The sequence below is a fragment of the Canis lupus genome, chromosome 12 (assembly GCF_011100685.1).
Source record: "Canis lupus familiaris isolate Mischka breed German Shepherd chromosome 12, alternate assembly UU_Cfam_GSD_1.0, whole genome shotgun sequence".
Classification (NCBI taxonomy): Eukaryota; Metazoa; Chordata; class Mammalia; order Carnivora; family Canidae; genus Canis; species Canis lupus.
The window spans coordinates 45,798,109-45,822,800 of record NC_049233.1 but is presented as its reverse complement, the minus strand read 5'-3'; the positions used below and the strand labels follow the sequence as shown (position 1 = coordinate 45,822,800).

At 38.6% G+C, this 24,692-nt stretch overlaps 1 protein-coding gene and 1 long non-coding RNA gene across 8 annotated transcripts in view; one reads left to right on the top strand and one right to left on the bottom strand.

Annotated features, from left to right (window-relative positions):
• Window positions 1-3,842: 3,842 nt before the first annotated feature.
• On the bottom strand, window positions 3,843-5,305 carry LOC111098346. The gene is made up of 2 exons (XR_005367988.1): window positions 4,882-5,305; window positions 3,843-4,717 (listed from the first exon to the last, which is right to left on the bottom strand). It is a non-coding gene; the product is annotated as an uncharacterized LOC111098346 (long non-coding RNA).
• SNX14 (sorting nexin 14) overlaps window positions 5,057-24,692 on the top strand; it is a 73,157-nt gene continuing 53,521 nt past the window's right edge. For 3 of the 7 annotated variants that reach the window (XM_038554652.1, XM_038554653.1, XM_038554650.1), the window contains exons 1-5: window positions 5,376-5,671; window positions 18,065-18,185; window positions 19,325-19,401; window positions 19,483-19,561; window positions 23,036-23,079. In XM_038554652.1, coding sequence (XP_038410580.1) covers window positions 5,472-5,671; window positions 18,065-18,185; window positions 19,325-19,401; window positions 19,483-19,561; window positions 23,036-23,079 — 521 coding nt within the window. In that variant the 5' untranslated portion in view covers window positions 5,376-5,471. Of the gene's footprint in view, window positions 5,202-5,375; window positions 5,672-18,064; window positions 18,186-19,324; window positions 19,402-19,482; window positions 19,562-23,035; window positions 23,080-24,692 lie in introns of those variants that run through there. The other 4 variants (XM_038554654.1, XM_038554651.1, XM_038554656.1 and 1 more) reach the window with 3 other exon arrangements.

Below are 24,692 nucleotides of genomic sequence, written 5' to 3'. Positions count from 1 at the left end.
ATAAGACAATGTTTTACTTATTATTTTTGTTGTTTTTTGTTTTGTTTTGTTTTACTTATTTAAAGGGTAACTTTAAAGGTAGACAAAAACATTGGCTGCCTTATACAAGATAAAGATGGTGTTAGAAAAGTGCCTTTTCCAGTCTTTAGTATTTATCAACAGGCAGGTGGGTATATTTTCAGTTTCCAATCAGTTATGAAATAATTGACATTTTCTGAAGTTATGACCAGCAGCCTAGTTCCATGATGGGTTTGAGAGGATGATTATTCCATCATGTCTTAGAAATAAGATGACATATTAAATGCTTTAATTTTTTTGGTGCTAAGGTGTAATGAGACTTCCCAGAATTCCATGGTCAAACAGCTCTTTTATCCAGAGAAGATCTATTTGAGTCACTAGTTCTATAAAGTTGTAGTCCTTCCTATCTTCCCATTGGGGGTTTTAATTCCTGGTCACACAGAAAAGGGGAGTTAAGTATGAAAGTAATAGCTGCATTTAACATCTCAAACTCATCTCAAACTCAAACTAACTAAAAATCCCTTAATGCTCTTCCTTGAATTACACACTCTCCATTGTAGTTCCTTTTTTTGAAAACCAAGGAAAAGAACACTTCTGGAAGAAGGCAGTTCAGCAGCTCCTTTAACATGTTATGTCCAGAGGTTGATAGGGATAGGTTGTGTGGGAGGAAGAGGGCATTATGAAATGTAAAATTAAGATTGGGGCATCTGGGTGGCAGTTGGTTAAGTGTCTGACTCTTGGTTCTGGCTCAGGTCATGATCTCAGGGTCATGAGATCAGGCCCCACATGGGAGTCTGCTAGAGATAGTCTCTCCTACCCATGAGTCTGTCCCTCCCACTCAATGCACACTTTCTCTCTAAAATAAATCTTTTAAAGGAAAGACTAAAAATAACATTACAAATGCCACAAAAGGCAAAAATAAGAATTTTGATGCTTTGAGACACAGTGGGGGGAAAATTGGGGTTTGGGAATGCCAATCCTGTTCCAGGAGAGTGCATTCCAAATTACAGGAGGCATCTGTGAGAGGGAGAGACTGAAGGGGCTCCTAGGGATAAAGTGTATGTATTCATCTATCTCTTCCTGATCCATTTATACCATGTAGATCATGGCCCTCCACAGTTAAAATCTGGTGTATATTCTGGGCCATCCAGCTTAGGTAGGCCTAATTACTGGGATTCAAGTATTCAACACCATCCTTTCAAGCTCTGTACCAACATAAGCAATTTGTGCAGTTTGCTGGTGGGGTTGGGAGAATCAGGTTTAATTGGAAACATTTTAAATACTTAACATTGCCTACTGCTGTGTAACTTCTGAAAATTAAGTGAAAGCAAAGAGATAAATCCTAATCTTTGCTCAAATTACTGTCTTCCCACATCCCTAGTAGTTGAAAATTTTTCTTTCCCATCCTTTGTCCTTAAAAAAACACTATTACAGCCTTGATATAAACATGACCTGTATTATACATTTTCATGTGTGACATGTCTCCTTCACTAGATTGTAAGCCTTGGGAGGTCAGAAAAATGCATCTAAATCATTGTATCTGCCACCACATCTAGTACCGTGCCTTATATTTATTTGCTAATTCAATAAATATTAAAATAATGGAGATATTATTGGATTGTAGTCTGATGTTTGAGCCCTCTAGATGAATGCATTATCAACAATTTTTTACTTTTTTATAGCTTGAAAATATATCCCTGACATACATAGTAATTGCGTTTATCTAAAATTTACACATTTAATTGTACTGGCTCTCCACAGCTAACATTAGTCTGGAGTAGCACTGTCCAGTAGAAATACATTGTAAACCACTTATGTAATTCAAAAATTACATTAAAAGTTTAATAAATTGCATTAATATAACATTATATAAATGAGACGAGATTAATATTTTTTAGCTCATTTTGAAAAAATCACGTTTTAAAAATTGAGATAATTTACATTGTTTTCATGTGAAGTTCTGATATGTATTTTACACTTACAGTACATGTCTATTCAAACTAGCCACATTCTAAATGCTCAGTAGCCAGACAATGGCTAGTGGCTACTGTATTGGACAGTGCAGGTCTAGAACTTTAAGGGCAGGCAGTGAACCTATCTCCTATTAGGTATCAGCTGTGATTTCAAGTCATTGTCATTTTAGGTTATTATCCAAATAAAGGTAATTGCTTTAGCTGCTCTTATCACACTTATAGATTCACACAATAATTTAAGAAAATTTTTCTATTAAGCATTGTATAAAGACATTTAGGGGGCATCTTTGGGTGGTTCAGTGGTTTGGAGCCTGCCTTCCGCCCAGGGCATGATCCTGGAGACCTGGGATCACAGGGATCCTGCTTCTCCCTCTGCCTGTGTCTCTGCCTCTCTCTCTCTCTCTGTGTATCTCTCACGAATAAATAAATAAAATCTTAAAAAAAAATGTCTTTTTTTATTCATGAGAGATACACAGAGAGAGAGAGAGGCAGAGACACAGGTAGAGGGAGAAGCAGGCCCCATGCAAGGAGCCCGATGTGGGACTGGATCCTGGGACCCCAAGATCACGCCTTGGGCCAAAGGCAGGCGCTAAACTGCCGAGCCACTCGGGGGATCCCCACAGTAGGCACTTTCCACCCAATTTATTTTTTTTATTATTTTTATCCACCCAATTTAATCTCTAATAAAACTTCTGAAGAGATCTCTGTTTTAGAGTTGAGGATGCAGGGGTGGGTTGAAGTTGATCAAGGGAAGCTTGCTCAATGAAATACTGCTAGTAGAAGGTAGAGCTGGTTTCAGAATCAGGATTATGAGTATCCCATATCCCTACTTGAAGTTCCAAACTTTTAATAGAAATTTGTAAAAAAAAAAAATTTCAAGCTCTTTGTTTTGTAAGTGGATACTAGACCATAAGTTTAAAGAGAAAACATTTAGGGATCCCTGGGTGGCGCAGTGGTTTAGCGCCTGCCTTTGGCCCAGGGCGCGATCCTGGAGACCCGGGATCGAATCCCACGTCAGGCTCCCGGTGCATGGAGCCTGCTTCTCCTTCTGCCTGTGTCTCTGCCTCTCTCTCTCTCTGTGACTATCATAAATAAATAAAAAAAATAAAAAAAAAATTTATAAAAAAAAAAAAAGAAAACATTTAGTGAAGTAAAAAATTATTTTATTTGATGACATCTGTATCAATAGTATAATTTCTTTTTCTTGGCTTTAGGTGTGGATTTTAAATTACTTATTTGTAGTTCTTCCCATTTCTAACCATAATAATCATATGAAACTTTTAAGTATTTTAATTGTCTCTATTAAGAATCTGCTCAGGGATCCCTGGGTGGCGCAGCGGTTTAGCACCTGCCTTTGGCCCAGGGCGCGATCCTGGAGACCCAGGATCGAATCCCACGTCAAGGCTCCCAGTGCATGGAGCCTGCTTCTCCCTCTGCCTGTGTCTCTGCCTCTCTCTCTCTCTGTGACTATCATAAATAAATAAAAATTAAAAAAAAAATAAGAATCTGCTCATACAGGAAAAGTCTAGGATGTTCTAAAGATGTCTAATTTGCACAGGAAACATTCTATCTTTGAAATGTACTGGCTCTCAGTGCAAAGTTGAACAGTAGTTTCAGAACAAGCCTTTAAAGAAATAAAATATTTAAACAAAAAATATTGGCAATATAACTTCCCAGAAAAGTCTAATAAAATAACTTGCCCTTGTATTACTCAAGTTACTTAACAGGCCCTTCATACATGTAGATGAGTTCAACATACACCTGTTATTTGTACTTCAGTGTACCCTAGAATGTTCATATAAACAAAGTGTTCTAGATTAATTCAATGACGAATAAAAAAGGCTGCAAAAGTGAGACCGGTATACTAAATGTTTAATCGTGTACCTTAAAACATTTAAAAAAGCACTAAGTTTTCTAGTGATGTTACACTCTATAAACAGTTTAATCAGAAATGGTACAGCATGAGTATATTTGTGATGTTCGTTTGGACAATACCTAATGATGAGGACCCGTGAAATATTATATACCACTGCGGAATTGTTAAACCATTATAGAAAGAAGAAATTTGACAGTATGTATCATGTTCTTTCCCTTTGATCAAGCAACTGTATTGTGGATCCTAAAAAAATCATTTGAAATGTGTATAAATTTATGATAGAAAATGGTAATAATCATTGTCAGCGAAATTAAACAGCATTAATAGTTCAGGCATTAATAGGACGGTGCATTCTGAAGGAAAATGCGTCAAGAAAATCTGTATATTCATAACATGGGAAAAAAAATCCATGAAACAGTACATGCATTAAAAAAAAAAAAAATCTCTAAACATATGTCCCCGCACTTTGGCGGGTAAGATCTTCAGAAAACAAATGAAGCTCCGGCTCTGGGGTTAGAACTACTTCAAATTCCGGTTTTGGTTAGCCGTAGGATTCTGAGCAAGTTCCTTTCCAGTTTAGTAATCCAGCAGTAAAATGGGGGAAACCAGAGCACCTACATCGCGAGGTGTGAAGGTTAAATGAAGGTGTCTAGCGCGCCGCCTAAATACATTTTACTCGTTGCAATGTCTTCCTGCGTCTCTCAGAGTAGCGGAGAATCGGAAATTAATATTTAGAAATGGGAGGACTTAAGCAAAAGCTCCAAGAAGCAAGACTTGCCAACTTGCCTTGTCCAAACACCTGGGTTTCGATTAGGCCGGCGGGGCCGTGGTGACCGGAGCCCGACCTTACCTGTGAGCGCGCAGAACGTGCTCTGTCAGGGGCGGCGGCCCGGTGGGACTCCCGCGTGCCCAGGGTGGTTTTACTCACCCGTCCCCCCAGCCCTAGCCAAATAAGGACTCAGAGTCGCCCCCCCCCGCCCCGTTTTCTCCCTCGGGCGTCGCGGAAAGCTCGACCTGTCCGCCCCCGAAGCAGAGCCGACGCTGAGGGGCGCTGGAGAGTGATGGGGGCCGCGACCGGGCGCTCCGCCGCTCCGCCGCTCCGCCGCTCCGCCGGCTCGCGTCACAAAGACTACAGTCCCCAGCGGGCCCCGCGAGCTCCGAGCGTCCCTCAGGCAGGGCCCGGCGGCTGCGCGGGGCTGTACTTTCTCCCGTGCTCGGGCACAACCTTCTCTTTCTTCTCCGCGATACAGGCGGTTACTGGTTGCCGCAACCCCCCCGCCCCCCGGCTTCCGAGAAAAGGCCAGTCGCCAGGGCAGTCCGGCTCTCGGTGGCAGGTGGCGCGCGGACCCGACCGGGAGGGCGGAACGGGGGGGGGGCGCGCAGGGCCTCGCGCGAGGTGACGACCTCGGGCACGTCGTGCGGCAGTCCCCTTGGCCGGCAGCGGGAGCGGAGGGGGGGGAGGGGGGCGGCGGCCGCGCACGCGCGGCGGGGCCTTGGGCGGGGCCTCGGGCGGGGCCTCGGGCGGCTGCAGCGGGCGGAGGGTCCGCCGGTCGGCGGCTGTGTGGGGAGCCGCCGGGCCGGCGGGGCGGAGACGCGGGAGGTTGATGGGGGTTGCCTCGACCTCGGCCTCAATCTGTAGCACAGCTTCGGCCACGCCGACGGAGATGGTGCCCTGGGTGCGGACGGTCGGGGAGAAGCTGAGGCAGCGGCTGCGGCTGGATGTGGGACGCGAGATCTGCCGCCAGTACCCGCTGTTCTGCTTCTTGCTGCTCTGCCTCAGCGTCGCCTCCCTGCTTCTCAACAGGTAACGCCACAGCGCGGGCTGCGGGCTGCGGGCTGCGGGCTGCGGGCGGCTGCTCGGCCAGGCCGCGGACGCGGGCGGGGGCTGCTCCGCTGGGGGGAGAGCGCCCGGGCTGCGCAGCCGCGGGGTTGCGGCCGGCTGCGAGGCCTCGGGAAGGGCGGCCTCGGGGAGCTGGGCGGAGCGTGTGGGCCGGAAGTGCGGGAGGGGGTGGGGTGCGTGGCCGTGCCCCTCTCCTGGGGCCGGCTCTCCCGGGACGCCTGTCCCCGATTCTTACCTACTTTTCACCTGTTTCTTAAAACCTGGTGCTCCAGCATCGCTGCTTTTCAGAGGAGTGAAATCTGTAGGTGCGTCGCAACTTGAGACCTTGCAGGGGCGGTCCAGTCAGCTGACGAAGGAGGGTTCCAGGTCTCCTGGCGGCCCCGATTTTAGGCTGACTCCCCTCGCTCTCAGCATAGGCGTGAGCACACACACGCACGCACAGTCTTGCAGTCGAGGCGCGCGCACACACAGTCTGAGAGTCGAAGGGCGTGCGCGCACACACACGCACACTTTTACAGCCGCAGTGCGCGCGCACACGCGCACACGCGCACAGTCTTACAGCCTAAGCTTGCACACATGTACACAGTCTTACAGCTGAAGCGGGCGCGCACACACGCACAGTCTTAGAGCCTAGGAGTGCCCACACGCATGCAGTCTTACAGCTGAAGCATGCACACAGGCGCACACACACAGTCTTACAGCTGAAGGGCATTTACGCACACAGTCTTACAGCTGAAGCACAGATACGTGCACACAATCTTACAGCCTCAGTGTCCACACGCAGTCTTACAGCCGAAGGGTGTGCGCACATACACAGTCTTAACAACCAAAGCACATACACATGCTCACACAGTCTTGGAGCTGAAGCGCTCCCATGCACACACAATCTTGCAGTCGAAGCATGCACACGTGTATGCACACATGCACACGATATGGCAGCCTAAGCACGGACACACACACACTTGTACAGCTGAAGCACAAACACACACAATCCTCAGACTACGGGCTCACACACAGTCTTGTAGCCAAAGCTTTCCTCAGAGTGGTTGGTTAAAACGGTTGCTTTAAAGATTTGTTGAATATAAGTCAGAAAGCAAAATAGTACCCGTCTCAGTATTTCTAGAATATTCCGGAAAGGAAGATTGAAAGTTAAAATTGATATGTTCAGTTGACATTTTGAGATGGGAAGGTTCTGCCCCTGAAATAAATTGGACTTCATTCAGTTAGCTATTTCCAGAAATGATAACGATGAAATAGGTAGTAGAGGAGAACTTTCCTTCAGATTATTTCCAGATTTGCTCCTGGTGGAGAGAAGTCTGAGACACTTGTCAGCAACGGCACCTACATGTTTTTTCTGATTTTTTAAAAAAGATTTTATTTATTTATTCATGAGAGACACAGAGAAAGAGAGAGAGAGGCAGAGATCTAGGCAGAGGGAGAAGCAGGCTCCATGCAGGGAGTTGGATGTGGGACTGGAGCCTGTGACTCTAGGATCACGCCCTGGCCTGAAGGCAGACGCTCAACCTCTGAGCTACCCAGGCTTCCCTTTTCTGATGTTTTGTGCATGAAACCATCCATAGTCTTTATTTTGGGGTAGTTGATCCCTGAAGATAGGAATGGGAAAGCATTCACCAGGAATTTGGTGATTTATTTATGTTCTGAGGTACCCATTTCCTGTGACTTTTAGAATTGAATTTTTTCCCTAGCCATATTGCTTTCTTCTTAGTTGACTCTGGGTTGATGTAATACTAGGTTTATTTATTTTTATTTTTTTAAATATAATACTAGGTTTAAATAGCAGTTGATATTTTACTGGAAAATGTGCTTTGATGGTAATAATAAGATATTTGATTTTAGAAATATGGAGGAAGGGGAATCTTAACAGAGTTGAAATGAATTATTAAGTACTTACATGCTTTCGGTAGTCTGGAAGGTATTTTAAGCTATGAATAGCTTTAGTATGAAGGATAGGTAAACTCTGTGATTAGTAAGTTTTGTCCAGGAATTCTTAACCCATATCTTTTCGTAGATGGGTCAGTTTAAGTGTCCAAGGATGGGCATGCAAGATCCGATTGAACTAGATTTCTGAGGTCGCCTACTTAATTATAGCATCTAGTGTTCTTCCTTAAGAAATCATAAGATACCATCTGATTGACCCTGTATCTTTATTTGTATTATGCAAAGAAAGAAGGATATATTACGTAACTGTTATCTCTGATTGGTTGGATTTATGAGTGAAATTGTTTTTGCATATATTTTTGTGTATTTTTCCTTTGTTACTGTTGAAACCAGTAAACCAGTAAAAGTGACTTTAAATGTCATCGAACTGTCTAGACTGAAAGAATGGTTAGGTACATTGGGGGGCCTGGGTCAGTTGGTAGAGCATGGGACTCTTGATCTCAGAGTTATTAGTTCAAGTCCCACATTGGGACTAGAGTCTACTTAAAAAAAATGATTAAGTACCCTTTCCAAGGCAAAAGCTTTTGTGTTTTTTTTTTTTTTTTTTTTTTTTTTTTATGATAGTCACAGAGAGAGAAAGGGAGAGAGGCAGAGACATAGGCAGAGGGAGAGGCAGGCTCCATGCACCGGGAGCCTGATGTGGGATTCGATCCTGGGTCTCCAGGATCGTGCCCTGGGCCAAAGGCAGGCGCCAAACCGCTGCGCCACCCAGGGATCCCGCTTTTGTGTTTTTTAAAAAAATATTTTATTTATTTATTCATGAGAGAGACAGAGAGAGAGAGGCAGAGACACAGGCAGAGGGAGAAACAGGCTCCATGCAGGGAGCCTGACGTGGGACTTGATCCTCGAACTCCAGGATCAGGCCCTGGGCTGAAGTCAGCGCTAAACCGCCGGGCCACCTGGGCTGCCCAAGGCAAAAGCTTTTGGAATGTTCAAGACAGTGTATATTGTGTGCTTTTCAGTGTATTGTGTGATTTTTCTTTAGCATACGTGTGTACATACATATGTACATATAAACACGTATGTTTATGTATGCTTTGGCTGTCTCTGGAAGACTGTTGTACAAGAAAATGTCCTTTCTGGGAGTGGAAAATACTAGGTATATCTATTTAGAAATTAAAAAAATATATATAATATAAAAATAAAAATATTAGGGGTATAATGATGAAATGAGAAGAAATGGACACCTTCAGTAAGTGATTTCTTGGGGTGCCTGGCTGGCTCAGTTAGAACATGTTACTCTTGATCTTGAGGTTGTGAGTTTGAACCTCACATTGGGTATAAAGATTACTTAAAAAAAATATTTGGGATGCCTGGGTGGCTCAGTGGTTGAGCGTCTGCCTTTCTGCCTTTGGCTCGGGGTGTGATCCCGGGATCTGGGATCAAGTCCCACATCGTGCTCTTTGCAGGGAGCCTGCTTCTCCCTCTGCCTGTGTTTCTGCCTCTCTCTCTGTGTCTCTCATGAATAAATAAATAAAATCTTTATAAAAACATATATACTTTAAAAAAGTGATTTCTACACATTTCACCAGTTAGTTTTTAGCAATAACTTTAAAATAAATTTTCCAATTTGAAATCTTTACTGGTTAGTATGGAGATTTGGAGCTTTCCCTCTATATGGTTAAACTTAGAATAGTACTCTTTTAAAAAATTATTAATCTTTTTTAAAAATTTTATTTTAAATAGTCTCCACACCCAATGTGGAGCTTGAACTCATCATGACCCTGAGATCAAGAGTCACATGCTTTATCGATTGAGCTAGCCAGGCACCCCTGAGATTTCTTCTATTATAGTCTTGAAACTTTAATTCCTAAAGGTCTTTCAAGGTATTATTTAGTATATAAATTTTTCTTTCAATATGAATTATCCGTGGAAAGATAAATAGTTCTAACTTTTGACTATTTTAACTGATTTGCGGAAGGAATAGAGTAACATACTTTATATATTTCAAATTATTTATGATATCACTGTTACAGTATTGTTAGGGTAAACTAGGAGTATAGATATAATTATATTCACCGATTGTGTTGAATATTTGAGTGTTATAATAAGGAATATTTTAAGTTAATTCTAGTAATAATAACAGTAATAATAGCTAACTGACACTTTGAGTGTTTTGTTTGGCAATACAATATTAAGAGATACAATATTAAGAGTTTTTTTTTTTTTTTATTGAGACGATTTATTGTTGTGGCCGAAAGTTTTGAATCTGAGTGTCATTGTAAGAATTTGATTCTGCCTCCTCCATTAATCAGTTATTTGACTTTGGGTAAGTGATTTAACTTTTATCTGTCACAGCCTCCTCATCTGTAAAATAGGGCAAATGACATGTCAGATAAAGGGCTAGTATCTAAGATCTATAAGGAACTTCTCAAACTCAATACCCAAAAACCAAATAATCCAGTTAAGAAATGAGCAGAAGACATGCACAGACATTTCTCCAAAGAAGACGTACAAATGGCCAAGAGGTACATGAAAAAATGCTCCATGGCACTTGGCATCAGGGAAATACAAATCAAAACCACAATGAGATGCCATTTCCACCAGTCAGAATGGCTAAAATTAACAAGACAGGAAACAACAAATACTGGCGAGGATGCAGAGAAAGGGGAACCCTCTTATACTGTTCATGGGACTGCAAGCTGGTACAATCACTCTATAAAACACTATGGAGGTTCCTCAAGAAGTTAAAAACAGGGCTGCCCTCTGACCCAGCAATTGCAGATTTACCCCCAAATATAAATGTGGAGATCCAAAGGGGCACCTGCACCCCAATGGTCATAACAGCGTTGTCCACAACAGCCAGACTTTGGAAAGAGCCGAAATGAAAATTGACAGATGAATAGATGAAGAACATATGGCGTATGTATACAATGGAATATATAGCCATCAGAAAGGATGAATATGAACCATTTACATCGACATGTATAGATCTGGAGGGTATTATGCTGAGTGAAATAAGTCAGTCAGAGAAAGACAATTATATGATTTCACTCACCCGTGGAATATAGGAAACTTCTTCTCATAGGGGATGAGAGGAAAACTTGAATGGGAAAGTCATCAGAGAAGGAGAAAAACCATGAGAGATTCTTAACTATGGGGAACAAACTGAGGGTTGCTGGAGCAGAGGTGGATGGGGGGTAATGGGTGATGGGTATGAAGGAGGGCAGGTGATGTGATGAGCACTGGGTGTTATTCACAACTGATGAATTATTAAATACGACATCTAAGATTAATGATATATGTTGTTGGCTAATTGAATTTAAATTCAAAAATGAATAAAAAATAAAGATAATGAACTATTTAAAAACATGCCTTTCTTATGATTTATTATTCTTTATGATAATACTGCTAATTTTAGTTAACTAATATTTCACTTAATATTTTATTTTATTTTTTAAAAGATTTATTTATTTTGAGAGAATGAGACTGAAAGAGAGTGGGAATGGGGGAGGAGCAGAGGGAAGGACAGAGGGAGAGATTCTTTTTTTTTAATTTTTTTTTTTAAGATTTTATTTATTTATTCACAAGAGACACAGAGAGAGGCAGAAACACAGGCAGAGGGAGAAGCAGGCTCCATGCAGGGAGCCCGACGTCGGACTTGATCCCGCATCTCCAGGATCACACCCTGGGCTGAAGGCAGAGCTAAACCCCACCCGGGCTGCCCTACTTAATATTTTATAAGTAAAATAGACCTAATGATTTTCTTATATTGTCTTTATCTGGTTTGGAAATTAACATCATATTAGTCCTTTTAAATTAGCAGTTTTTTTCTCATTTTTTCTTTCCTGAAGTCATCTATATAGGATAGGGATTATTTGTCTCATTGAAGTTTGGTAAAATCATATGGGCCAGGTTTTTTTGTTTGTTTGTTTGTTTTGTTTTTTGCAGCCAGGTCTCTGATTGCTGTTTTAATACCTGTAATGATAATTGGTCTATATAAGTTATCTAGTTCTTCACTTGCTAATTTCTAACATTTTTGTCTTTTTCCAAAAATTTGTTCTGTTGGTTATCCACTTATGAACATAGTTGTTTGTAGTTTCATTTTTCATTTCAGTATTAACTGTCATTACTTCTTCTTCATTCAGTATTTTGTATATTTGCATTCTTTTTCTTTTATTCCTTGATCTGTCTTGCTAAACCTTTGTCTTTTTTTTTTTTTTTTTTTTTTTAAGATTTTGTTTACTGGGGATCCCTGGGTGGCTCAGTGATTTGGAGCCTGTCTTCAGCTCAGGGCATGGTTCTGGAGTCCTGGGATCGAGTCCCGCGTCGGGCTCCTTGTATGGAGCCTGCTTCTCCCTCTGCCTGTGTCTCTGCCTCTTGCTCTCTCTGTGTCTCAAATAAATAAATAAAATCTTAAAAAAAAAAAGATTTTGTTTACTTATTCATAAGAGACACAGAGAGAGGCAGAGACAGGAGAAGCAGGCTCCATGCAAGGAGCCTGTTATGGGACTCAATCCCAGGATTCTGGGATCACGCTCAGAGCCAAAGGCAGATAGATGCTCAACTGCCAAACCACCCAGGCATCCCAAAACTTTGTCTTTTTTATTAGCTTTTGATTTTGGAAATTTCCAAGCATACATAGAAAAAAGAGAGTACAAAGAACTTCTAAGCACCCATCACTCAGCTTCAACAACCGTCAATATTTTGCATATTTGAAAAAAAATCTAGTCTTCCTCCATTTTAAAAACTTCTACACAAAACCATAACCTTAAAATAATTACCAGTAATTGGTTAATAAAACCTAATAACAAGTCTTCAATTAAATTTTCATGTGTGAAAATTTGTAGTATATACTAATCAGAATCTAAAATATGTCCACTTATTGTATGTGGGAGCTACATCTCTTAAGCTTTTATAAATCTCTTATAATTTAAAATAATAGTTGGCAAAATTTTTCGGTGAAGTGTCAGTAAATATTTTAGACTTTGGGATACATCAGCTCTATGCCCCATATTTCTTTTTTTATAAAAGATTTTTTTTTATTCATTCATGAGAGACACACACACACAGAGAGAAGGAGAGGCAGAGGGAGAAGCAGGCTCCATGCAGGGAGCCTGACGTGGGACTCGATCCCAGGTCTCCAGGATCAGGCCCTGGGCCGAAGGCGGCGCTAAACTGCTGAGCCACCCGAGCTGCCTCTTAAAGAACCGTTAAAGAATGTAAAAACCGGGATCCCTGGGTGGCGCAGCGGTTTGGCGCCTGCCTTTGGCCCAGTGCGCTATCCTGGAGACCCAGGATCGAATCCCACATCAGGCTCCTGGTGCATGGAGCCTGCTTCTCCCTCTGCCTGTGTCTCTGCCTCTCTCTCTCTGTGACTATCATAAATAAACAAAAATTAAGAAAAAAAAAAAAAAGAATGTAAAAACCGTCTTAGCTTAAGAGCCATACCAAAGCAGGTGGCATTTGGCCCACAAGCTGTACATTGTTTACCTGGATCTGCTTCTCCCCCCTCACACTCCCCACCATTGACTTGAAGAAACTGGGTCATTTGTTCACACTTTTGCTGTTAGGTTCCTCGTGTCTTTTTTTTTTTTTTTTTTTTTTATCCTTACCTGCATATTTTTTGTAGATAAAGTGTTAGATTTATAAGTTTGATTAGATTTAGTTTTTTTTGGTGGGGGGGGGGCATTGCGGGAATATTTCAGTGATGCTGTGTACATCTTATCATGTGAGAGGTTAACTCCACATAAGATGGAGTTGCCTTCTTTTTTTTTTGGATTTGGATAGTGACAGCTAAGACTTTGCCCAGCAGGCCTCTTTGGTTTTACTATTTATTTATTCCCTAGTGAGTTGCTTCATTATAGCTTGCAACATGATGATTTTCTCATTACTTGCATATTTTAAAATTTGAATTTTTTCTCTTTTTTTTCTTTTAGAATTGCTTTTTTCACCTGCTGTGTCTATTTAGTTATAGTAAAGTATAGCTTAGAGCACCTGCGTGGCTCAGTTGGTTCAGCATTTGGCTTCTGCTCAGGTGGTGATCTCGGGGTCCTAGGATCAAGCTCTGGGGTGGGCTCCCTGCTTGTGCTTCTCTCATTATCTCTATCTCTCTCAAATAAATGAATAACACCTTTGAAAAAAAAAAGTACAGCTCAAATTGGGAAAGTAGGATAAATCCAGTTAGAGGTTTGCTTATTTTAAAAATTTTTCCAAAACCGAGCTTAGACTTTATTTTCTCTTGCCTTTGTTGTCTACTTTATTGATTTCTATTCTATTTATTGTTTCCTTCCTTTTAATGTGTTTGGGTTGTATTTTTTCCCCCAACTTTCTGAATGCTTAGCTTGTTGGTTTAATATTTGTCTCTGATCGATGCCAGGTTTCTCAACTTCAGCACTATTAAAAATTTGGGTTAGATATTTTTTGTTGTTGGGGAGGGGGGCTGACCTGTGCATTGTATACTAAGTAGCAGTCTTGGCCTCTAGCCACTTGATGTCAATAGTGCACTTTTCCTTTCCCCACTCCCCACAGTTGTGACAATCAAAAATGTCTGCATATACTGCCAAACACTCCTTGGGGGCAAAACACCCTTGGTTGAGAACCACTGGGTAAATGCATTTAAGGATATAGATTTTTTTCCTTAATACCTTAGTCATTGCTTGCTTTAGTTACAGCCCATACATATTGCATGTAGTGTTTATTGTCGTTCAGCCTAATACAGGTCTACAATTCCTAATCTGTAATTCTGAAATCAAAACTTTTCCCCTAAATTTGCAGAAAGTACATTTGATCACAAAACCTGACCTGAACAGACCTAAGACTATAGTCTTTGTTTCTGACGTATTTTACTTTTTACTGCTTTTGTGTTTTGCTGCAGAAATATTAATATCTAATTATGGAGTACTATATTAGATCTCATTGGGAGTATTATATATGAAATACGTACTATGTAGCTTCAAAATTCCTAAAAATTCTGAATTGAGTCCTGTTTCTCTGGGTCAAAATGATTTTTGGTAAGCCGCTGTGGACAAGAATTTGATAATTTCCTCTCTGAAATACCTCTATAATTTGAGTTAGTTTCTAAGCATAAGGTGTTGTTTTTTGTTTTGTTTTGTTTTTTGTTTTTCGTTTTTAAAGCTTGATGTCAAGCATGCTATTTTGGTTAGAGTAAAGCTTTGTATACAGGAATAAGAAGAGGGGTGCCTGGCTGGCTTAGTCAATAGAGCGTGGGAGTCTTGATTTCAGGGTTGTGAGTTCAAGCCCCATGCTTGGTGTGGAGATTACTTAAAAAAAAAAAAGGACTGGAAAGAAATAAGGGTAGGAAAGTGAACTGGGGCCAGATTGAAAGGAACCATAAAGGTTTAAGAGGTTTTAATTTTGTTGTGCAGGCAACATTATGACCAGGCAATTCATCTGGTTTTGTGACTCAGCCTTTGTCTCACAGCTTTTTTTTCTTTTTTTTAGATTTTATTTATTTATTCATGAGAGAGAAATATATAGAGAGGCAGAGACATAGGCAGAGGGAGAAGCAGGCTCCTCTCGGTGTCCATCGAAAGATGAATGGATAAAGAAGATGTGGTTTATGTATACAATGGAACATTACTCAGCCATTAGAAACGACAAATACCCACCATTTGCTTTGACGTGGATGGAACTGGATGGTATTATGCTGAGTGAAATAAGTCAATCAGAGAAGGACAAACATTATATGGTCTCATTCATTTGGGGAATATAAAAAATAGTGAAAGGGAATTAAGGGGAATGGAGAAAAAATAAGTGGGAAAATCAGAAAAGGAGACAGAACATGAAAGACTCCTAACTCTGGGAAACAAACTAGGGGTGGGCAGGGGTTGGGGGTGACTGGGTGACGGGCGCTGAGGTGGGCCCTTGATGGGATGAGCACTGGGTATTATTCTATATGTTGACAAATTGAACACCAATAAAAAATAAATTTATTAAAAAAAAAAAAAAAAGCAGGCTCCCTGAGGGAAGTCTGATGCAGGACTTGATCCCAGGACCCCAGGACCCCAGGATCATGAGCCACCCAGGCGTCCAGCTTTTTTTTTTTTTATTTAAGATTTTATTTATTTATTCATGAGAGACCCAGAGAGGGGGTGGGGCAGGGACAGGCAGTCCTAATCTCTCACTTAATTTTAAGATATTTGATCATGTTAACTATATTTTCCCTGTTGAGTTTTTTTTTTACCTTGACAGCCTTTATGACTTGATTCTTATTTTTTCCCCCTAGCTCTTCTAATTACTAGATTCTTTTATAAATTTCTCTTGCTCTGCTTATTTCTTAAATGTCTATTATTTTTTAATTCTGCAGCTCCTTCCTGGTCATTTCATTTATTCCTGTGACTTCAGTGATCTTTATGTGATAACCCCCAAACTCTTTTCTTTAGCTCACATTCTCTGCAGAGATTTAAACTACCCAATATTTAGCTACTCATGAAACATTTCTACCTGCCACGTTTTTTTTTTTTAAGATTTATTTATTTGCAAGAGAAGGAGAGAAAGTGTGCAGGGAGGGGCAGAGGGAGGAGAATCTCCAGCAGACTCCCCACTGAGTGGAGCTCTACTCTGGGCTCAGTCCCAGGACCCATAGCTCATGATCTGATGCTCAACCAACTGAGCTATCCTAGTGCCCCAACTCCTTGCCATGTTAAGATAGTTGAAATTTAGCAAGTCCAAAGAGAACTAATTTTTTACCTATCCCTTCTGCTCACATTAAGCAGCAATTTAGTCCTCTTAATTCTTCCTCCTAAATGTTTTAAAACAATCAGATTTTTAAGTCTGTTTCCTAGCATAGGCTATCCTTTGAGCCCTGTAGATTACTTCAGCTTTCCAATTAGCCTGCATGTTTCCAGTTTAGGTTATTCTCCATTTTACAGCCAGAGTGGTCCTTTGATTATACAGTCTAGTGATACTACTCTCTCTCTCTCTCTCTCTTTCTTTTTTTTTTTAAGATTTTATTTATTTGAGAGAGAGAGAGAGAGCGACAGAGATCACAGAGGGAGAGGGAGAGGGAGAAGCAGATTCGCCACTGAACAGAGAGCCCATCGCAGGGCTTGATACCAGGACTCCAAGATCATGACCTGAAGCTGCAGGCAGACGCTTAACCGACTGAGCCACCCAGGCACCCCATCCTTCTTAAAACTTATAAAAATTCCTAAAATCTTAAAACTCTTCATTGAGTCCTGGGTATTACTCAGGACTCTTAGTAGTGGATGACAGAAACTAAATTCATACTAGGTTTGGCAAAGAGTGGAATCATTGGAAGGTTATGTAAATGCAGAAGGCATTGGAATGTAGCTAGACTAGGCCTCAAAGACACGTAGAACCTGGATTTATAATACAACTGATACTTTCTTCACTTCCTTTTTTCTCTTTCTGTGGACTGGCTTCATTCTCTTCTCACTGCACAGTGATTTGTGGACTGAAGAACTAGCCCCAAAGTTTGTGCTTTATATAGTGACCAGTTAATAAATATAATGTGGTAATTGGAATTTGAACAGTATTGTTGAGGGATTGGTTTTCACAAAATCATGGTAATGGAAATTTGTATATATCAGGACTGTGCAATATGAGGATTGCCTGTATTAAGATACATTAACATGACTTATGATACCGTATTATCTGGCTGCTGCTTCTTCTTCTTCTTCTTCTTCTTCTTCTTCTTTTTAAGATTCATCTTAAAACTACTTCTCTTTTTGGAGCTCTGCTCAGATCTTACTAGTTCATGTAGTTTGCCCAAATTTGAATTTCCATGCCTGTTCCCTAGTCTCTCATTTCTCTACCCTATTCTCTCCTGTTGGGCTCTCCTACTCATTCTTTTAAATTTTTCTGTAGATACTGCTTTCTTTGAAAAAAGCTTTTCTGTCCCTTTAAATTTGGGTTGTATATTCTGCCTGAAGTATTTCCATCTCCTATATGCCTTTTCTGTCATAATACAGAACACATGGTCACACTGTATTGTGCTCATTTACCTGTCACATCTACCAGGCCATGTTTTCCATGCATGTAGAAATCATGGCAGTGCTGTTCCTGACTGTATCCCAAGAGCCTAGACGAGGTGGCCAAAATAATAGGCACTCAGTAAAGTTTTTTTTAGTTTAATGACACATAATCAGACTTTCGATGGAGTACAAATAGTACAATATCATTGGAAGGTATTTTAGAAGAAAACGTATAGGCTAGTCAGACATAACAACCTAGGTACCAAATTATAAAATATTGCGAATTTATACTTTCTTATACTTTAAATGAAATCTGTATTTGATAGCATGCATTCTGTGATCCTTCTAGTTAAATAAATACACTGCAGACATCATGATTGGAGATCTGTTTTTAGTCTGATATGGTAGGTGCTTAATAAATACATGTTAAATCAATGAAGGGACAACTTAAGTTTTAAACTTTTTTTGGTTGTAATAATTATTTTCATTTATTTCTAAGGTATCTTCATGTTTTAATGATCTTCTGGTCATTTGTTGCTGGAGTTGTTACATTCTATTGCTCATTGGGACCAGATTCTCTCTTACCAAATATATTCTTCTCAATAAAATACAAACCGAAGGTAAAATTTATGTGTTCCTGTTCCTGTTTTTAAGAGTCAGTATGTATTACCTATGCTGTTTGATATTATTACTGAAAGCATGTTAAAGCAGTGATTTAAAAAAATCCATCTGCTGTTATTTAATGGAAGATATCAGAACATATTTGAAATGCAATTTACATATGTGTATATTTTTAAGGTATGCAGTAAAAAGAAAATATAAAATTCTCAAAAAGTTGGGATCCATAATTTTAGATACCTAACTGCATATTCACTATGAAGACAATAAATTAAAACAGAGGTCCCCAAAGTTGATTATACAGTAGAATCACCTGGGGAATCATTGGAAAAATGAGGGAGATTTCTAGGCTCTTTTATCAAATTTTGCTGGAATAGTTCTTGGGTAGGGCCTCATAATCAGTATTTGTTAAAAGCTTTCCAGGTGATTCTGAGGCACAGACACAACAATTAGGAACTCTGGATTAAATTATCTTAACCCTGTTAATTTCCTAAATGTCTTATTAGCTCTATTAAAAGAGACAAAAATAATCAGGCAGTTTTCCTTAACCAAAATAATTTGTATATTTGAAATTTCATTAGGGTGATACTGTATTGAATCTATCTCTAGTAGGCATAGTCACTAGTGTGTAGATATTTTGAAGTCTTGCTTAATAATTCAAGTTGATGCAGTCCCTCTTCTTAGGTTTATTGGTATTTCTACTTAGAAAAAACAAGAGGAAAGTGATGCCCCATATTTGGTCAGAAATGTTACTAGTTATTACATCTCTTCCCCCCTTATTGAAGTTACGGTTTTGGAGAAATAGGAAATAGTTTTTTCTTACATGTCTGCAGTAGAATATCATTTCCAAATATAGATTGATTTTTTTTTTTATAATGAGCATAAAAACTGACCTTAATTATATGCTTGGAAATTTGGTTTAGGTATTGCATTTCATCAGGTACTTTTTCTTATTTGGCAATTTAGCCAGTAGAATTTATTACAAAGAATGGTTTCAGTGTTATGGCAGACAATAATAATTAAAAAATATTCTCTGAATATATAGATTGATTAATAAGCTTTTGAAAAGTTGATTCTCTTTACTAAAGATTATGTGTAAAGTAAACACAAATCTCTCCTCTTCCCCATTTCCCTTTTTTAGCAGTTAGGACTTCAAGAATTATTTCCTCAAGGTCGTAGCTGTGCTGTTTGTGGTAAAGTGAAATGTAAAAGACATAGGTAAGTTACGCATTTTTTATTCGTCGATCCTTCCAATTATATTTTGGATATCAAGCAGTTTAATTGTATGATTTTCTTTAGGCCTTCCTTACTACTTGAAAACTACCAGCCGTGGCTAGATCTGAAAATTTCTTCCAAGGTTGATGCATCTCTCTCAGAGGTAACTGATTTAATTAACATTGCCAAATATACTCAAGCAGAAAATACTAAGTATCAATGGAAATTTAATTGTGGAACATCTTAATATATGCTATATAATCAGTTCTTAACTAAGTAGTTGATTATTATGAAATATGCAGCTCAAATGGAAAGAGAAATGTTTTTGGGTCCCATGTCTAATTTAACTGGACATTTTAGCCAAAGGCAGCACTGTTTTACCTAGATATTGTCTAAGTTTTATAGTGATAGTCATCTTTATGGTTAGGGCAATACCATTTTGTAGTTCCAAAAGGAGACCTGAAATATAAGGAGCAAGTATGTCCTGCTGAATTATCCCAGCTTTCACACTTGCTGAAGGGTAGAGCAGAGAATGGGATACTTTTCACTGTTTCCCAATAATGTAGGAAAGCATGCTCCCTTATCTTTGTTATAGTTACATTTTAAAAGAAAATGGTGACATATATTTTAGTTATTTTTATTCATTCATTCATTCATTCATTCATTCATTCATTCATTCATTCGAGACACTGAGAGAAAGTCAGAGACACAGGCAGAGGGAGAAGCAGGCAGAAGGAGAAGCAGGCTCCCGGCGGGGAGACCATTCAATCCCAGAAACCCGGGATCATGCCCTGAGCTGAAGGCAGACGCTCAATCACTAAGCCACCCGGGTGTCCCATTTTAGTTATTTCTTTTACAGACTTGTTTTCTCCATTGATCTGAGAAGGGAGTCAAGTCCTTGAAGGCAGTAAATGGGGACTGATTTATTCCCAGCACCAAGTATGGTGCCAGATATGTTGTTGGTAGTTGATAGATATGTATCGAATTAAATTGAATGCTAATTAATTGAAAAATAGCATTAGGCATCAGAATCCTGCCTCATTATCTTTTTTCCCAATTTGTATCATTTCACTAAAAGTATGCTACATAAATGCCAAACTCTTGGCACTTTTTTTTCATTTCTTCTTTTTTCTTCATTTTCATCTTCCAGATTCCTTGGTTTAAGACTACGCTATCTAGTATGATAGCCACTAGCCATATGTGGCTGTTCATAAATACTTGAAATGTGTTAGTCCAAATTGAGATGCGATTTTGAGGATTTAGTAAGAAAAAAGGAATGTAAAGTAACCTGTCATATATTTTATTGAACATGTGTTGAAATTATAATATTTTGAATATATTGGGTTAAATAAAATATGTCATAAAATTAATTTCACCTGTTTCTTTTTACTTTTTAAGAATGTAGCTACTAGAAAATATAAGATTACATATGTGGTTCACATTGCATTTCTATTAGAGAGTGCTGATTTGAGGTCTGCTAAAGATAAGACCTCTACCATGAGGATTATTTGTGGGTCTTTGACACTTCATTTCTTAAACAAAAGAAGAAAAAACTTATGCGAAGCTCTTGGCCTACTGCCCAGCACATACTGGTTTTGGTAAATACTAGCTCCAACATTTAAAAACTTCTTTTTGAGATCTTACTATAAGTAGGAACTGAACTAGGCTCCAGGAATAAAAGGAAAAATAAGATATGGTTCCTTTCTTCTAGGAAATTCAGTCTAGGAGGGGAGGTAGACATATAAATAGGTAAATAGAATATAATGTGAATGCAGGCAATAATGGAAGAAATGTATAATATATATTACTAGTACATAGGAAAAAGTGCATAACTGTTGAAAGGGGTAATCAGAAAGTTTGAGTAGCAGTTTGACAGACTGATAGTGTGGAAAAGGGTATTTCAGGATTTAGGATGAGCTTTTGAAAAGAAAGAGAAGCTTTGAAAAAAGTGTTCAGTAAGCTGGAGGGCAAAATGTCGGGGAGGATGTGGGCATTGAGGAGACTGTATTCTCGTAGCTAATATTTATTAGTTACTTACTGCTAGGCACTGTACTAATTACTATACTTACATTATTTCCTGGAGTCACACAACCTATAAAATAGGTACTGTTATTGATGATTTTACCAAACGTAGGCTTTAGAGGGGTTTAATAATTTTCTCAGGTTCGTAGCTGGTTGGTAGCAGAACTTACTATAAAAGCGGAGTCTGGCTTAGTTCTTAACCAGTTTTCATATGGCTCTTTAGAAATCATATCATCAAAAGACTTAAAGGATCTTGCTGAAGGAGTTTGATCATGGCTCCCATGATCTCTGATCTCTGATCTCTGATTTTTGAACTATATAACTAGAGTTTTCAGATGTGACTCACAGGATACAGTGGGAGGTGAAAAGGAAGTAAATGGTCACAGTTGCTAGCAGGCAGCTTTCTCCTACACCTTCAAAATCAGTGCAGCTCAACTTTTCTTACTTTGATACATTGTGGTTTCATAATTGAGGGTTTTATGCAGGGGAGTGATGTGGTCAAATATATGTTTTAGATTACTTTGGCAGTTCTGGAGGATAGACGGGAGCTAGCTTACAAGGAGGGAGACTAGTTTAGAGGATATTGCTACAATATAGGGTTGAGAAGATAAGAACTCAACAGTGGATCTGTAGAAAAGAGCTACTTAGGCTGTAAAATCAGTAATATTTGGTGATTGAATGTGGGGAATAAAGACCAAATGTTTAATGGCAAATTTTCTAGTCTACTTTCTGTGTCATATCCCTGTTTCCTGTATCTTCCTTTCCCAACTGGTATCACTTGTGCTTAGTTTTTCTAATTAAAAAATCAAATTTTGCCTTAATATTTAGAGAATCTATAACCTTTCTTAGTGCTAATATAGGCATATAGTCAGATTAGATACTTTTGTTCAGTCCCTTCCTACTGCTTTTGAAAGTTACTGCCCACTGTTGCAGGTCTTTCTAAAAATTAAGATAATGCTGCACAGTTAAGAAATGGAAAGTTTAACACCCAGGGCTTTTCTTTTGTTACTTTTTCACTTACAATTTATATACTGATTGTTAATTTACAGCTAAAATTTTTACAAAGTGAACATCTCTAATACTACCAGAACTCAGATCAAGAAATAAAGCTTTACTCCAGAAGTCCTCCTCATACTCCCTTTTAGTCATTATTCTCCCTTCAAAAGTAATCACTGATACCTAATTTTGGCCCCTTATGTAAGTCTGACCTACCTGTATTTTACAAAGAGAGTTAGGAATCCAGAAGACTAGCCTGTTATTTTCCTTCTTTCCATAGTACTTTTAGTTCAGTGAAACTTCAGAGTCAGAAACAATTTGTTTATTTGTTTTCGTTGTGGAATGCTTAGAAATGTGTGTATGTCATTCTAACAGTATTGTTTCTTTTTATGGAGTTTTATGGTTTTCAGAGTGTTTTCTCATATGTTCTTTTCTGATCATCATGACAAGCATGTAAGGTTTATGTATACATTTTGTCATGTAAAAGTGTGATATTAGATGTCAGTATTTGGGATAATAAAATTGGTTCTTGGTAATATATATTACTTAGTAGTATGGTCCATTTTCCTAGAATTAGTTAATTAATTTGATTTTTCTTTAAAAATGAATTTTTATACAGGTTCTTGAATTAGTATTGGAAAACTTTGTTTATCCATGGTACAGGTATGTTCTTTCTATTAGACGTTTTTATTTAGTGAATGCAGTTAAGTGTGCTAATGAAGTGTTTTCAACGTAGGTCAGGATTTCTTAACTTTGATACTATTGACATTTTAGGTCAAGTAATTCTTTGTTGTGGGGGACTGTCCTGTGCATTATAGGATATTTAGCAGAACCCCTGGTCTTTTTGCACCTCCTCATTCTTTTATTTGTGACCACCAGAGTGTCTTCAGAGATCGTCATATGTTACCCAGGAGGCATAATTGGCCCTAGAAAAGAACCATATGTATAGGCAATCAAACAGTTTAGCGATAGCAAAGAAAAACCTTGGCTCCTTTTTGAAAGAAAATTAGCTTAGAGAATTTCTCATCACTCCTAAATGGTGTGATTTAATGTTTTATATGCACTTTTTATGTTTGAAATAATTGTACATTTAGAGGATAAATTTATATCTAGATGTTTCATTAAATTGAAGGATAATTTTAATAGAATTTTCCTAGAATATTAATGTTTTTCCCAAAGTAACTTTGTTCAGTATCTGCTATGGATATACAAGTGCCCTTTGCCTTGTGGGATATAGAAAATAATTTAGATCTGAGAAATTAATCTAGTTTGAGAATCAGAAATTCAATGTATATATTTAATGTCTTTTCCTTACAAAAACATCATGTATTTAGTTACATATTTGAATACTTACACCTATTTGACTTATAACTGTAAAATTTAATGACATCTATCCTCATTTTATATATTTTAAATTTTCTAATTAACACATGCTAGTAGGTGAGATGCTCTATATGTATTACACTTAATATCCAATTTATATTCTGCATTTTCCTGAAAAGCTGTGTAAATTAATATTTTTATATTAATTAAGATATTCTATCTTAAATATGGGACAATTGCCACATAAGTAAAGCTGGTGGAAGTCTTCCTGTAAATGAATCCTGTTGTAAAGACTCCCCCCACCCTGCCCATGCTCTGACCTTTCATTAAAGCTGGCTCTATTTCTAAATGATAAAGTATATATTTCCTCCTCTGTGTAGTTATTGATGCTGACATAGCCACTTCCCTAGGGTTGATAGTGGGAAGCTTGGTTAATACAATTATCTTCCATTATTCTGCCAAGGAACTTAATAGCACCATCTTCAGTTCAGGATATCACCACTATACATATCTTTCTTGCTTGTTTTGATTAGAGAAATGTCCTAATTCTTTTAGGGACCTCAGGACTTCAGGAAAATGAAAAGTAGCTCCTCAAAAGAAGGTTGTCAAAATTTGTTTAAAAATTTTTGTGTTTCAGTTTATTTTCTTTCTCAAATAGAACACATTTAAGAAAACTTTTTAGAGTTAATTTATATTATTAATTTATAAATACTTTAAACTAATTTAAAATTTTGTATTAATTTTGTTGCTCCTCCAAAATTATTCATTGTTTTATTTCATAGAAATTTCTTTGATGATGCTTAGGAAATGATTGGAGTATTATAAAAATATGACTTTGTACATGTGGTTGTCTACAGGGAAATACACACTACAACTTAGTGATTATGTCTTAGTACTAGAATTATGAGAGATGCTATTTTTTCTTTGTACATTTTAATCTTTTATTCTGTAAT